The sequence below is a fragment of the Buceros rhinoceros genome, unplaced genomic scaffold, assembly GCF_000710305.1.
Source record: "Buceros rhinoceros silvestris isolate BGI_N320 unplaced genomic scaffold, ASM71030v1 scaffold19278, whole genome shotgun sequence".
NCBI lineage: Eukaryota > Metazoa > Chordata > Aves > Bucerotiformes > Bucerotidae > Buceros > Buceros rhinoceros.
In genome coordinates this window covers 1-11,777 of record NW_010426528.1, presented here as the reverse complement: position 1 = coordinate 11,777, position 11,777 = coordinate 1, and the positions used below count along the sequence as shown (strand labels likewise).

General features: G+C 49.6%; 1 protein-coding gene across 1 annotated transcript; it reads right to left on the bottom strand.

Moving 5' to 3' along the window:
* Window positions 1-2,165: 2,165 nt before the first annotated feature.
* INPP5E (inositol polyphosphate-5-phosphatase, 72 kDa) lies at window positions 2,166-10,980 on the bottom strand. The gene is made up of 10 exons (XM_010141553.1): window positions 10,133-10,980; window positions 8,257-8,380; window positions 7,440-7,537; window positions 6,682-6,806; window positions 6,416-6,535; window positions 5,955-6,062; window positions 4,865-5,026; window positions 4,209-4,324; window positions 3,630-3,766; window positions 2,166-2,601 (listed from the first exon to the last, which is right to left on the bottom strand). Exons 1-10 carry the CDS (start codon window positions 10,978-10,980, stop codon window positions 2,469-2,471), a joined length of 1,971 nt encoding a protein of 656 aa, XP_010139855.1. The 3' UTR covers window positions 2,166-2,468.
* Between the last annotated feature and the right edge of the window lie 797 nt (window positions 10,981-11,777).

Here is an 11,777-nt window from a genome sequence, read left to right as displayed (position 1 = left end):
CCCCTTCGGATAAACCAGTGCGTCCTGCCCGCCTCTGACAGACTTGCTTCTTGTTAAATACCTTTTTTGACGTTATGATTTGGCTGCAAGCCCTTTCCCCAACTTTCCAGGCAATTCTGTGCAAACCTGGAGCTTTGCTTCAGCTGAACAACGCTGTTTCAGAACACTGGACTGTGAAGAGCTCGTTAAAGGTCCATCCTGGCTCTGGATGAGTACTTTGACCCTCTGAGTAGGTTACAGGAGAAGATGGGTGTTACACAGCCTTCTCTTGGCACTGGGGAGAACACAGCAAGCCAAAATATCCCCCACTACAACTGAGAGCCAGTATCGGAGAGGTCAGGGCTGTGTTACCCCCTTAATCGTATCAGCAGTATCTACAGTTGCTCCCGAATGAAAGGGAGCCTTTCTGCAGGGTTTGCACGGGCAGTGAACTACGCTAAAGAATAAAAGTTCTTTTACTCCAGAGCTGGGACACAAACAGAAGGTTATTAAAGGAGCTGCTGCTGCTGCACCTTCAGCTCGTACCTGCTTTCTTTACCGTCACTCAGATGAACTTAAGGCCTCACAAAAAGACGGCCAGATTGTCAGTCTCTCAGCTAGGAGTTGAGATCAATAAAAAGACATTTAGAAAGTTCTGATCTGGAAAGTGACTGACCCCTTGTCACAGGGAGACAGGAAGCTGTGCGTCACGCATCTGATATACTGAAGAAACACAGACCCAAAAGAGAGGAATAAAACATTTGATTGACATAATCCCCTAACATATGGGCTTAAAAATGTTGGCAGCTGCACCGCAGCACCTCCCCTCCTCGATGTGTGTGGTAAGGCACAATCAAACGGGGAGCAGAACACGAGGCAGCTGTTACCTGCTTTACCCCCATTCCTTCCCTCATGCAACGAGAAGAAAGCACGTTGCATTGCTTCTTGTGGAACCCCAGTATGGAAGTCCTCCTCGGTTGTGTGTGTTTGTAAGAAAATAAAGAAACCTTTGAATGGCTGCAACAAGCAGTAAGGGTTCTGGCTGTGGCTGGGTTTCTTGAACCAGCAGGTGAAATGTTCTTTGTTGGTTCAATGCAAACAATCCCAAAGAAACCTGTCCTCTTCTCCAGCTGCAGACAGACAGCTTGGGTCACCCCAGCGGTTAGCATGCACCACCCAAACCCACTCTGGTTCTGTCCACTCTGAAAGAAGAGCTGGCGCTCATATAAGGTATTGCGTTAATTTATTTTTATTCCTTTAAAAAGAAAGGAAATCCAAATACCTGATGGCTACAGACAGGTCAGTGCCATAACTGTTTGTACCGCAGAACAGAAGCTCTGTCTTGGACAGGTTGCATAGTTAGCGCTTCCTCCAAGTCATCTGCATGGTGTTTTATGTACTGAGGTGACATGATCCAGCCGATCTGAGCCCACGAAGAGTTTCTAGGTATCAGCTGTACTTAACATTTTACCAGTGCCATACTGGTCCGCATAGTATGTTTAGCCTTAAGACAACGCTACTTCCAAAACAGCAAGTTATTCACAGTTCACCGAGTTGGAAAAATAAAACCAGAAGGAATTAACCTGTGATCAGAGGTAACGGCGCTGCGCTGAGCCGACGCGCTGCAGTTTCTCCGCGTACTCCCTTGGCACTCACCAGACATCGTCACTGCTTTGGTGAAGCATTACACAGTAGCTGTACTTGGACCCTGATTTTCAACTCGCGTGTCCTGCTGCTGAAGGCAGGTCCTGTTTTATCACCCCTGGGGAGGGCCAGTGAGTTAAGGAAGGGATTGTTTCAAACAGTCTCAGCAGCCAAAAACATGGCGAGAGGTTGATATTTACCCCCTTGGTGACAGAAGGCCTATAAAATAATGATTCAAAGGCAATGTTTGTACTCTTCAGACGTACAGAAGTGCATTCACACAGATCCTGCCGTAGAGGACCACAAAAGGCCAACACAGGAGCACCATCCTTACACAGAGCTGCCCCCGTCCCCCGCCTGGTCCCTGTTTTGCATTTTACAGCATACCGTACACTTGGCTACAGATGAGGAGAAAAAACCCAACCCCGCAACCTATGTAAGTTAACCAGGCGAAATCGGCCGGACAGACAAAAATTTCACCTTTCTGCAGGCTTTTTCTTAGGTCCCCAGTCATGCCAGTCCCAGAAGCTGTGTTCTCTGTGTGGAGGCATCTCCGAACCGAGAGACTGCATCTGGTTGCTTCCAGAGATAGAACAGTTAAAAATACATCGATTACATCTGTTGGGAATGGATGTCCTAAATAACTGACTTCATTTTCTTCAGCAAAAGCACTTGAGCTACATGGATTAGCTCATGCAAATGAATCCAGGGTGAGGTTTAAGACATTCTTCACAAGCCACAGCAACTGCCGGAGGTGCTTAAGCAGACAATTCCCTGCAGAGTTTGCTGTGGCCTGAAATCCGCTTTGCGGGCAGCTCTCACTCGAGCATTGCAGAGTTCTCAGCTCAGGAAATGCTACAGATGCTGCTGGATTTTTGGTCCTTTTGCTCTCGCCGTTTCTGAAGTTCCCTTGTAAACCGCCTCTTTATTCCAATTAAATAGAGTTCTCTGTCAAACTGCCCCGCAGCCAGTGGAATGCTACAACATAAACACAAGCAATTAGGTCAGGCACAGACACATTCTTCTTGTCTGCCCAGCACTTGCCAGCAGGGCCAGAAACCTCATTTTCGCTTTCTTACAGCACTCAGCTCCTGCCCTGGGAGAAAATGGGTAAATCGAGGCTGCTCTGCCACAGCAAGTTAAGGTTTGTTCCAACACATTTAAATGAAAATACCCGTTGTAAAAGGCAAATGTATTTCCAGTTTAAGCATGAACATGCCTCCATTCACAGAGGACGTTCTGTATGACCCTAAACCACAAACCACTCATGTCAAAAGCTAAACTAGCTTACTGTTAGCTTGGCGTTTTCGCTGGGATGGTTCCTGCACAGCAGCTCTGACCTGGTCTGTGGTAGGGAGGCCAGAGGGAAACCCGAGCAGCCCAGCTAGTCGGTATTTAATACCCATGAACAAAAAAATCCCAATTCTAATTGCACTGCTGATGGAGTGCTTTGAGAAACCTCCGCTTTCTAGATACCTGGGTCTTGAAATGCCTGACCCTGCTGCTCACAGAAAAGAGACTATATCAGTTTCGGTCACTTAACTGAATTTTCTGAGGAGTTCTGTTACCAGCACAGTCCACAGTGGGACACAGAGAACTTGGAAGATCTCAAAATGCACCACTGACACACAGCTACGGTGAAATGCAGCCATCGCTGATCCCAAAGAGGGAAAGTGGAACTGAAAAGCTGTCCACGGTGATGGGAAAAACAGAGAGCTGCATCCCAGATAAAACATGATTTATTGCCAATTGCAATGGACTCCGTTTATCTCCCTCAGGGGCATTATGGGACCTGGCAGCAGGGATTTCAGACGGCAGTGCAAGATTTAGGTGCTCTAACCACTCTGGCCACTGACAGCAGATATTGGGTGAAAAACAAACAGGCTGCAGAGAGCTACACGGATAAACTCTATCTCAGGGAGTCTCCCAAGAGGACGCACTCCAAACAGGAGCGTGTCCGCAAGAGCCACGCGCAATCACGCTGAGCGGCATAAGCAGGCACTCACTTGTCTCTGCCAGGCCTCACTCTCACGCGAAACAAGGCAAATACGGGCCGATGGTCTGACGTTCTGATCACCGGACAAGAGGAGTACTTGACAGCGTGGATGTCATCTCTGTACCGGCTACGGTACACAACCCGGTCCTGGGAGGCAGAGAGAGAGGGGACACTGATGGTAACGCCCTGGAAAGAAGCACTGGCTCACAGGAGACACATCCATCCGTTTAGCACGCACCGCTGCGTGAAACTCAGCGTCTTGGACAGGGACACGTTCTTGAAGAACGTGTGTCTGATCCCAACAGCAGCTCTGTGCCCAGCTCTGAGCACAGGAGCAGGATGTAAGGGAGGGAAAGTAAGATTAGCAGCCTGTGTCAAGCTCACACTCAACGTTCCTTTCTTCCAAACCAGTTCACATACCCTGTTGCCCTTAAGCAACAAATCTCACCACCACAACAAATCCCAGCACAACTGTCTCATGCAGCCCAGCTGCGGAAGGCAGCTTTTTCTCGCCGGTGAGAACCCCCCGTGGAGGCTGATGTGAGGCTGAGCAGCCCTTCGAGCACGCTGCTCTGAAATCTCCCCTTACCGTGTAGGAAGGAGTCCTCTGCTTGGAAGTGGTGTCATAGCTGTCCTTTCCTATGTCAAACTTGTAGGAAGGACGGAAATGAATGTCAGCTTCTTGGAATCCTTTGAAAATAGACCCTGTAATGGAAGGGGAGAACAGCATCAACCACAAAGTTCTCCTTCATCCATCATACTTTCTGCATTTATTCAACACTGCTCAACTAATGCTGGCTGGAACCAACAGCCATGTACATACACGACTGGAAAAAGCAGGGCCAGGGCTCCAGAAAGGAGCAAGCTCAAGTTCTTAGGTAGTGAGGATAAAAGACAGCCAGGGGCTGTTTAACAAAGAACACTCGGTGCATGCACTTCCACTGAAGCTCATGACACTTGGCAAATGCTCCTTATTCAAATTTAAATGTGACAGAATGATGACGAGTTTAGAGAGGGGTCAGACGAAACAGAGCAGTAAACGGCTGGGGAGATCCCACTAACAACAGCGAATGCTACAGCGAAAGGTCCCTTGTGACTTGATTTGACAACTGCTGACTTCCCTCTTTAGGGAAGGGAGCAAGGGAAGCAGGGAAGGTCTCCAGGAAGTAGGATGCGGCTGTAGCAATTTCTGTGTGCAGGTATCTCTGTTTCTGGAGAGGAGGGGGGAAATCAGCCGTCCCTCACCCCTGCTCATTTCACTGGTAAGCTGGTCGTAGGCCAGGAGCTTGGACACGTCTGTTTCTGGGTTCTTGTTCAAGATGGAATCCACGGTCTCACGATCCTTATTGAGTCGGAAGTTGAAGTCACCAAACCAGAATACTTCGTCAAACCGAGTTGTGACATCACCTGCAAAGTCAAGGCAGAAGTGTCAGTGTAGAGGTAAATATCCTGAAAGTTCTGAAAGAAGAAACTTCCCAAACTTTCTTCCCTGAATCTGCTTTTGCCTTTTGAGGAAAATTAAAGTTTATCATGTAGCTACAATGAAACTCACTCCATTTTTTCAAAGTGAGAGCTGCCCCATGCGTAACTTACTGAGAGCGCTGCCAGATACGTTCAAGGAACAGGTATAAAACCTTTCTTTTTAGTCAGGAGATACAACACTTGAGTGTGCTCTCTGCCTGCAACCATCACCGAACGTGGTAACAAAAAAACCCAGCAGAAAACAGAACAGGAATGTAAAAAATCATAGAAAAAAGTGAAAAGAGACTGAACTATCTATAGGACCTAAAAATAGTATGACCACAAAACCCTAATGCTGCACTGTAGATGAATAATAAATTCATCTTTCCAGAAAAGAGGCTCAGCTGTACATCTAGCGTCACGTTAACAGCGTGGTGTTAAGACACAACAATGGAATCTGGCAAACACGCTGAGCTGTGTATATGCAAATTGAAATGATGTTCCTTCTCTTAAGTCTGAAATAATTTCTACTTGTTCTAGAAAACACTTGCAAAGTGAAACACATCCACAGTATTGATAAAAACTACACCCACATTATCTTCTTGCTGTTCTGAGAAAACATACATCACACGAGAAGTCCTTTTGAGTTTTGTCTCTCCCCTTCCCTTTCCCCTTTTTGCCTCAAATTCGCCCCCAAATTATGCCCCGCCTAAAAAAATCATTACGTGACTAATAACCATCCTCAGACAAAAAGGCCTGTGGGCTCTTTTTACACCGTCTCACACAGACACTCTCATTCCCTCTGCCTTAGTGCGGACTGAAAGCCAACGCACAGCTCTGTCCGCTGGGCTCCACACAAGCAGGGTTCACTTACTAGCACTGGATCGGTACGGGTTTGTGTCCGGAACGTTCTTGGGGAGCGTAAGGGCTTGAATGGTTTTGTTGTAGTCCATCTTCCTCTCGTTCACTTTACTGTCCCCAGCTGAAAGAGAGAAATCCCACTAATGCCAACGATGCACCGTTTTCACTCAATCACCATTTCTGGGTACAACAGGAGCTTCCAAAGGACATCAGGCTTTTTCCACCTGTAACACGTACCCCTGATCCAGGGAGCACACAGACTGGAAAACGGGATACAGTTGTGTAGAGTTCATTTCCGTTTTTCTAAACACAGCTCTTCTGCTCCTCCTCCCTTATCGTTCTCAGCTCAGCAATCCTGAGCTTGGCCTTCAGTCTCCCCTGCTCCTCTATCCCCCTGCAGCTTTTTTACCTCTGTCATGCAACCCCGCTCATCCCTCAATCAGGACACTTCAAACAAGGTTGTATATGTCTCACATGTGAAGTGGGAGGTGATGAAGAGAAAGGAAGTCCCAAAAAAAGTGAAGCAGATTCCCAGAGCTCCCTTGGTTTTGATCTGAGATACGATTCGGGTTGTCACCGTAGCATACTCCACTTCTGGAAGCAGAAAAAGAAGCTGCTTTTACCGAACAGCCTCTAGAGACAGTGAGCTGGAAAGTTAGGTGAGGGACAAGGGGAAAGGACAAGACACCCGATGCAGCAGCCCCTTCAGCTCCCCACTCTCCAGCTCTTATACCACGCACCTGAGCAGAACCAGATCAGGTCCCTCCGAATGAAGACCGACATGTAGAGCACGCCGTGCGCAGCGGAGAAGAGCATGACGTAGCGGGGCCCTAGCGTCTCTTGCAGGCGGATCTCCCACTCTCTTCTGCAGGAAAGAACAACAGCTGGATCACAGGGACAGTACAGGAGACAAACACGGGAAAGGAAATCAGCATTGTGAAAACAGAGAGGCCCCTCTGAGAAAGATCCTCAAGTAAGCGCAAGCAAAACCTCTGCTGCCCCAGCAACGCTGTTGAACGTGCAGCTCTGCACACACCATGCAGCATGTTGGTGAGAGAGAATCACTGCCCCTGCCCCAAGCAGCACTGGGAGGATCCCCTAAAAACCTGACATGAGGCTTCAGCCTGCTCCTCTGGGCTTGGTCAGCCCCAGACCGAGCAGCAGTCGTACACGATGAGCACAGGGCTGCTGACACAACGCCAGCCCCTGAGCCAGCGCCCCGCCAGCTCCGTCCTGCGTAGGGTGCCCGCAGAAATCACGCCGGAGTTTGGCTGTAGCTGCCTGACCACAGGACCAAGTTCTCTATTTGCAGATTTTTGTGCCATTTTCCTCTAAACCCCATTTCCCCTGGTGCTCATGCAATGGAAACCACAGTCTTATTAAATGGGCTGTTTATTGAAAATATTAAGAATATGATGGAGACTATTTCCAGACTAATTAAAACCAAAGTAATTCATTAGCAATAGAAGAAGATGGTTCATTACATTGTTTTTGCTACCTGTCTGGACAGCCTTCTTGAACCCCAATGACGTACATGTCCTGGGTATAGTCAGGATCTGCTGGTAATAAGAAGTCATCCAGGTTCACTGGAAGTTCCTATTATTAAAAAAACCAGAAAGAAGAAAAAAACCCATAAAATAGCAATATCAGTTATGCAAAGATTTACTAGAAAAGTATAAGAAAAGTGCAGGCTAAGCTACAAGTTCCACAGCACGTGCAACAATTCAGGCCTCAAAGAACAGGTTAAAATGCTCCTCCCAAAGGCAGATTTCCCCTGCTGCTCCTCCAGCAGCAGCCGCGACTCCGCAGCTCAGCGTGTGGGCCAGTAACGTCACATTTCTCATCTCCTGCAACACACTTCACCAAGCTCCCAGGCTCTCCACTGAACACCCCCGGGCTGTGCCTGTGTCCTTCTGAGCACAGCTTCTCTCACCTGGTAGAATCGATCCGGAGTTCCTAAGCTAGCAAAGACGCAGGCGGGGAGCTGTGTTCTTCACCAGAGGTTCTCGTCATAAGCACCAAACTGTTCGCCATCCTCACACGACCCTCACTGCAATGCAGCGTAAAGGAGCTCCACAAAGAGCCAGGGTGGCGTGAGGGTGCTCAGTGTCTTCAGACCTGGTGTCTGAGGAACCCCATTAATGACTCTCTCTCCAAAATGAACACGCATGAGAGGGCCTCGTAATCCAATAAAGACGAACTCTGGCTGACGAGGAGCACAGTCCTGACCAGCAAAACCCACCCCACCAGGCCTTGAGCAAAGCTGGGGTCACTTTCCCCTGCTCAAAGACCTGTGGAGTCTTATGCCCACATACCTTCTGACCCTGCATGTTCCAGGTGGCCACAAAAATCCCAATATTCCGGTCAGGAAAATATCTGCTGAGCTCTTCTGCTCCCAGTAAGGCACCGCTTGCCAGAAGGCTGCCTTCCATATAGCTTCTGTGAACAGAAGAGCCGTGAAAGAGCGTCTAGGGAAATGGCACGGCAGCTGGAATCATGATTAGTAACACTTGATCTTGAGTTAATCAAGAACATACCGTTAGCTCGAGAAAACAGCATTTAGTATCTACAGATGGTCCTGCTTGTCTGAAGTTCCTTACGAAGTTCCAGCCTTACAGAGTTCATGGATCATATGCAAGAAAACCAAACTATTGCCATAAACTGCCCTTTCCAAAGCCAGGACACAAGTGTGACGGTGAGACTGATGCTGCCCAGCGTCAGTGATGAGGAGACTGAAACCATCCAAAGTCTTCAGTTCCGCGGTACTTACACGACATGAGATGAAGATGTTGGTTTGATACTGGAGCAGTTTGGAGCAGCTCAGTGTGCTGAAACGTGAAAACAGCCCCACCGCTCCCACTGTTCCCGCACCAGGCTGCTCCTAATCAAAGATTCAAACCCTGTTCTTCCTTCAGGCCAGCTCTCAAGGAACGACTGGTTGAGTCTGAGGTCTAAAGGAGCATCACGGCTGAAAAGGACAGACCTGTCCTGCACCGCCTGCCCTCTCCAGCCGCTTCAAAAGCAAGGGGGACTGGCAAAAGGACCGCAGGTTCAATAAGTGTTTTTAATCTTGCTTAAGCTCTGCAAGTAACGCTGTCAGCATGATGTCAGGGAGCGCTGTGCAACCCCCTGCTCTGCCCAGCTGCCCACCGACTCCGACAGCTTTGCAGAGGGACGTGAAAGAAAACTGTTCATGGCAAACAGGGGCTTTCCCACCAGTTTGTAACGCTTTACCTCAGAGTATTCCCTCCCGTACCAGTGACTCCCACTCTTTAGGTCAGCGATGAGATCCTCCCTCCAGGTCTGGCAGACTGTTGGGTGTCTATCTCGTACAACCTTTAGCGGAGCACCTGGGGCATCCTCTACCTTTCAACGCCTTTCCTGACAGCAGCATTACCAACACCACTGGCTGCGGTGTTTGCGCTGTGTGCTGGCAGGTCTTCACAAAGAGAGGGTCTGCACCCACCTGGGAGGAGGACTAACGGACCCACCTCAGCTCCCTCCAACCAATAATCTAAACTGAACTCGGAATGAAGATGAACGAGCAACACAGCAAGAGGTCAGGGCCACACCTGGCGAAAGCGCCGAGATCTGAGTGGAATCATATTCTTCCTCTAGAGATTCCTGGAGAAGCAGGGGCAGAGGAGCTCCAGTGGGACACTGAAACACTTCACAGCGTGGGATTTGACCCTGCCAGAAGCCAAACAAGCTCAACAGCCACAGAGGAGCCTCAGCACCTTACAGGACTGTGACAGTACTGCTTGCACTGCGTGGTAGTTTTGACCTAAAATATTTGGGTTTTTTTTTCCTGCCATTTAAAATCTCAGTTCAAGCCCAATGTACTTTTAGATTTAAAGAACAAAACCCATAGCTTTGCCCAACTTCTAGCATGCACAGCTACTGTTTTTGACTTTCAAAACCGATTACTTAAATATTACGAGCAAGCACACAGCAAATCTAACTTACAAAAACCAAAACTCAGCTGAAAGGACCAGATGCATAGTATTTGTACTCATCTCTTCATTTTCAAACTGTTCCTAGTCTCTGCAGTAGGTTAAACAACACAGAACAACTGCTGTGCTTTACTGATGAGTCGGAAGGTCCCTTCCCCCGCCCAGCAGGATCCCACAGCGCAGCTGGCTCCCTCCTAACACCCCCCAAAACTTTGCCACGAGAAGCTGGGGGACGTACCTGCTTCGAACATCCTTGGAGCGGATGGGAGTGAGCAAGCTGAACGTAGATTTCATGGAGTCTGTGGAGCAATTGTCACAGACCATCCCGTTGCTGTGTAGCCTGGTATCGCTCAGGCTGCTGCTTACCCGCCCAAACTTGTGCTGAGAATAAAGTCGATAATCCAGACAATCTGAGTCGATCCTATTAGTTGTCCTCAGCGTGTGAGAGGCCGCGTTGAGCTCCACAGGTGGCAGAGGTCGAGCCGGCATTATTTGGGAGAGCCGGGGTTTGCTGCCTACAAACGCTTTTCCCCGCAGAAGCCCACCAAAGGCACTGGAGAGCTCGGTGGCTCGTTTCCCCAGGTCGGAGGTGCCTCCTCTGCTCTTACCCCCGGGACTGGCTTCCAAGGCGTCCGGCGAACTGTGCGAGGAGTTCTGCTGGCAGCACTGCTGCCAGGGGCTTGCCCCGGCCCTGACGGGAGGGCCGAGGGACGCTTCCTGCAGAGACCCATTTGAGGAGCTCGTCTCATTGGGGTCAGTCAAACTTTCCTGACTTGTTCTAAACCGCCTCCACCTCCTCCAGCTTTTCTCATCCAGAGACGCAGCACGCTCCAGCCGGGGTTTCCGAGGAGGCCTTGGAGTGATCGATTTAATTTTCATATTAGCGTCACCCGGTAGAAGCTTTAGGGTTTCATTTAAAGAGGTGACTGCACTTGGAGGATCTTCAAAGGTAAGCAGCCCACTGTCACCCGCCTCCTTTGCTGCTTTGCCAGCTTTTTTAGCGTGCAGGTCCTGTACCGCTCTGCCCTCCATGCTCTGAGTAACACACGCCCCCGGGTGCTGTGGAAATCCATTTGGAGTAGTCATTCTCCCCCGGGTACCAGCTACGGACAGCGCTCCATAGGCAAAGGTCCTCACAGCGTAGCCTCCTTCCCTTGCTCACCCCACAGGTTCACAGGGCTTGAACCCAGCCAGCAAGAGATGGACCTTGAAGACAGCTCAGCCTTCAGCTGACACTGAACGGTGAGTGTACGCACAGGCAGATGCATTGTCTGCAAAATTTCAAGAGGTCAGATACCTGGATTTCCTCAAGAGAAACACGTAAGAATTAAATGTTAGCGAGCTGCAAACTCTGCCCCTTCATCAGAAAGCAAGCTTCTCGCAGGACCTCCCCCTGGAACAACTCAAGCCTTAACGTGACCTTGTTAGCAAACCAAGGCTATTTTCTCTCTCGTTTGAGAGCAGAGCAGTGAACTGACTCCTCACTGTTGTAAGCATCCTGGCTACGAACCGGCTTCTTTAAAGCAAGGCTGCGTGCCCTGTCAGCATGAAAGGAAATTAAAACTGCCCATAAATCACGGCTCGTTCTCCTTGGCGTACAGGAGTCGACAGCACAAGCAGCCTGCAGGCTGCCCACAGCACTCGGTGCCAGAGGCCAGAAGATTTCCAGCGATCTCAGCTTCCACCCTGATCTCACGGCAGGGAACTGTGAGACCGAGGAAATACCTCAGGAGCAGTTTCAGGGATATGGAATGGGGGTCAAGGAGCGGGGGAAGCACCTGGTTATTCCGCAGCTGCTCCCGCCCGCAGCGGCCCCACGCTGGCAATGCCAACCCCCCTTCGAGCGCACCAGGACGGCGTTGCGGCACTCGCGGGGGAGCCGC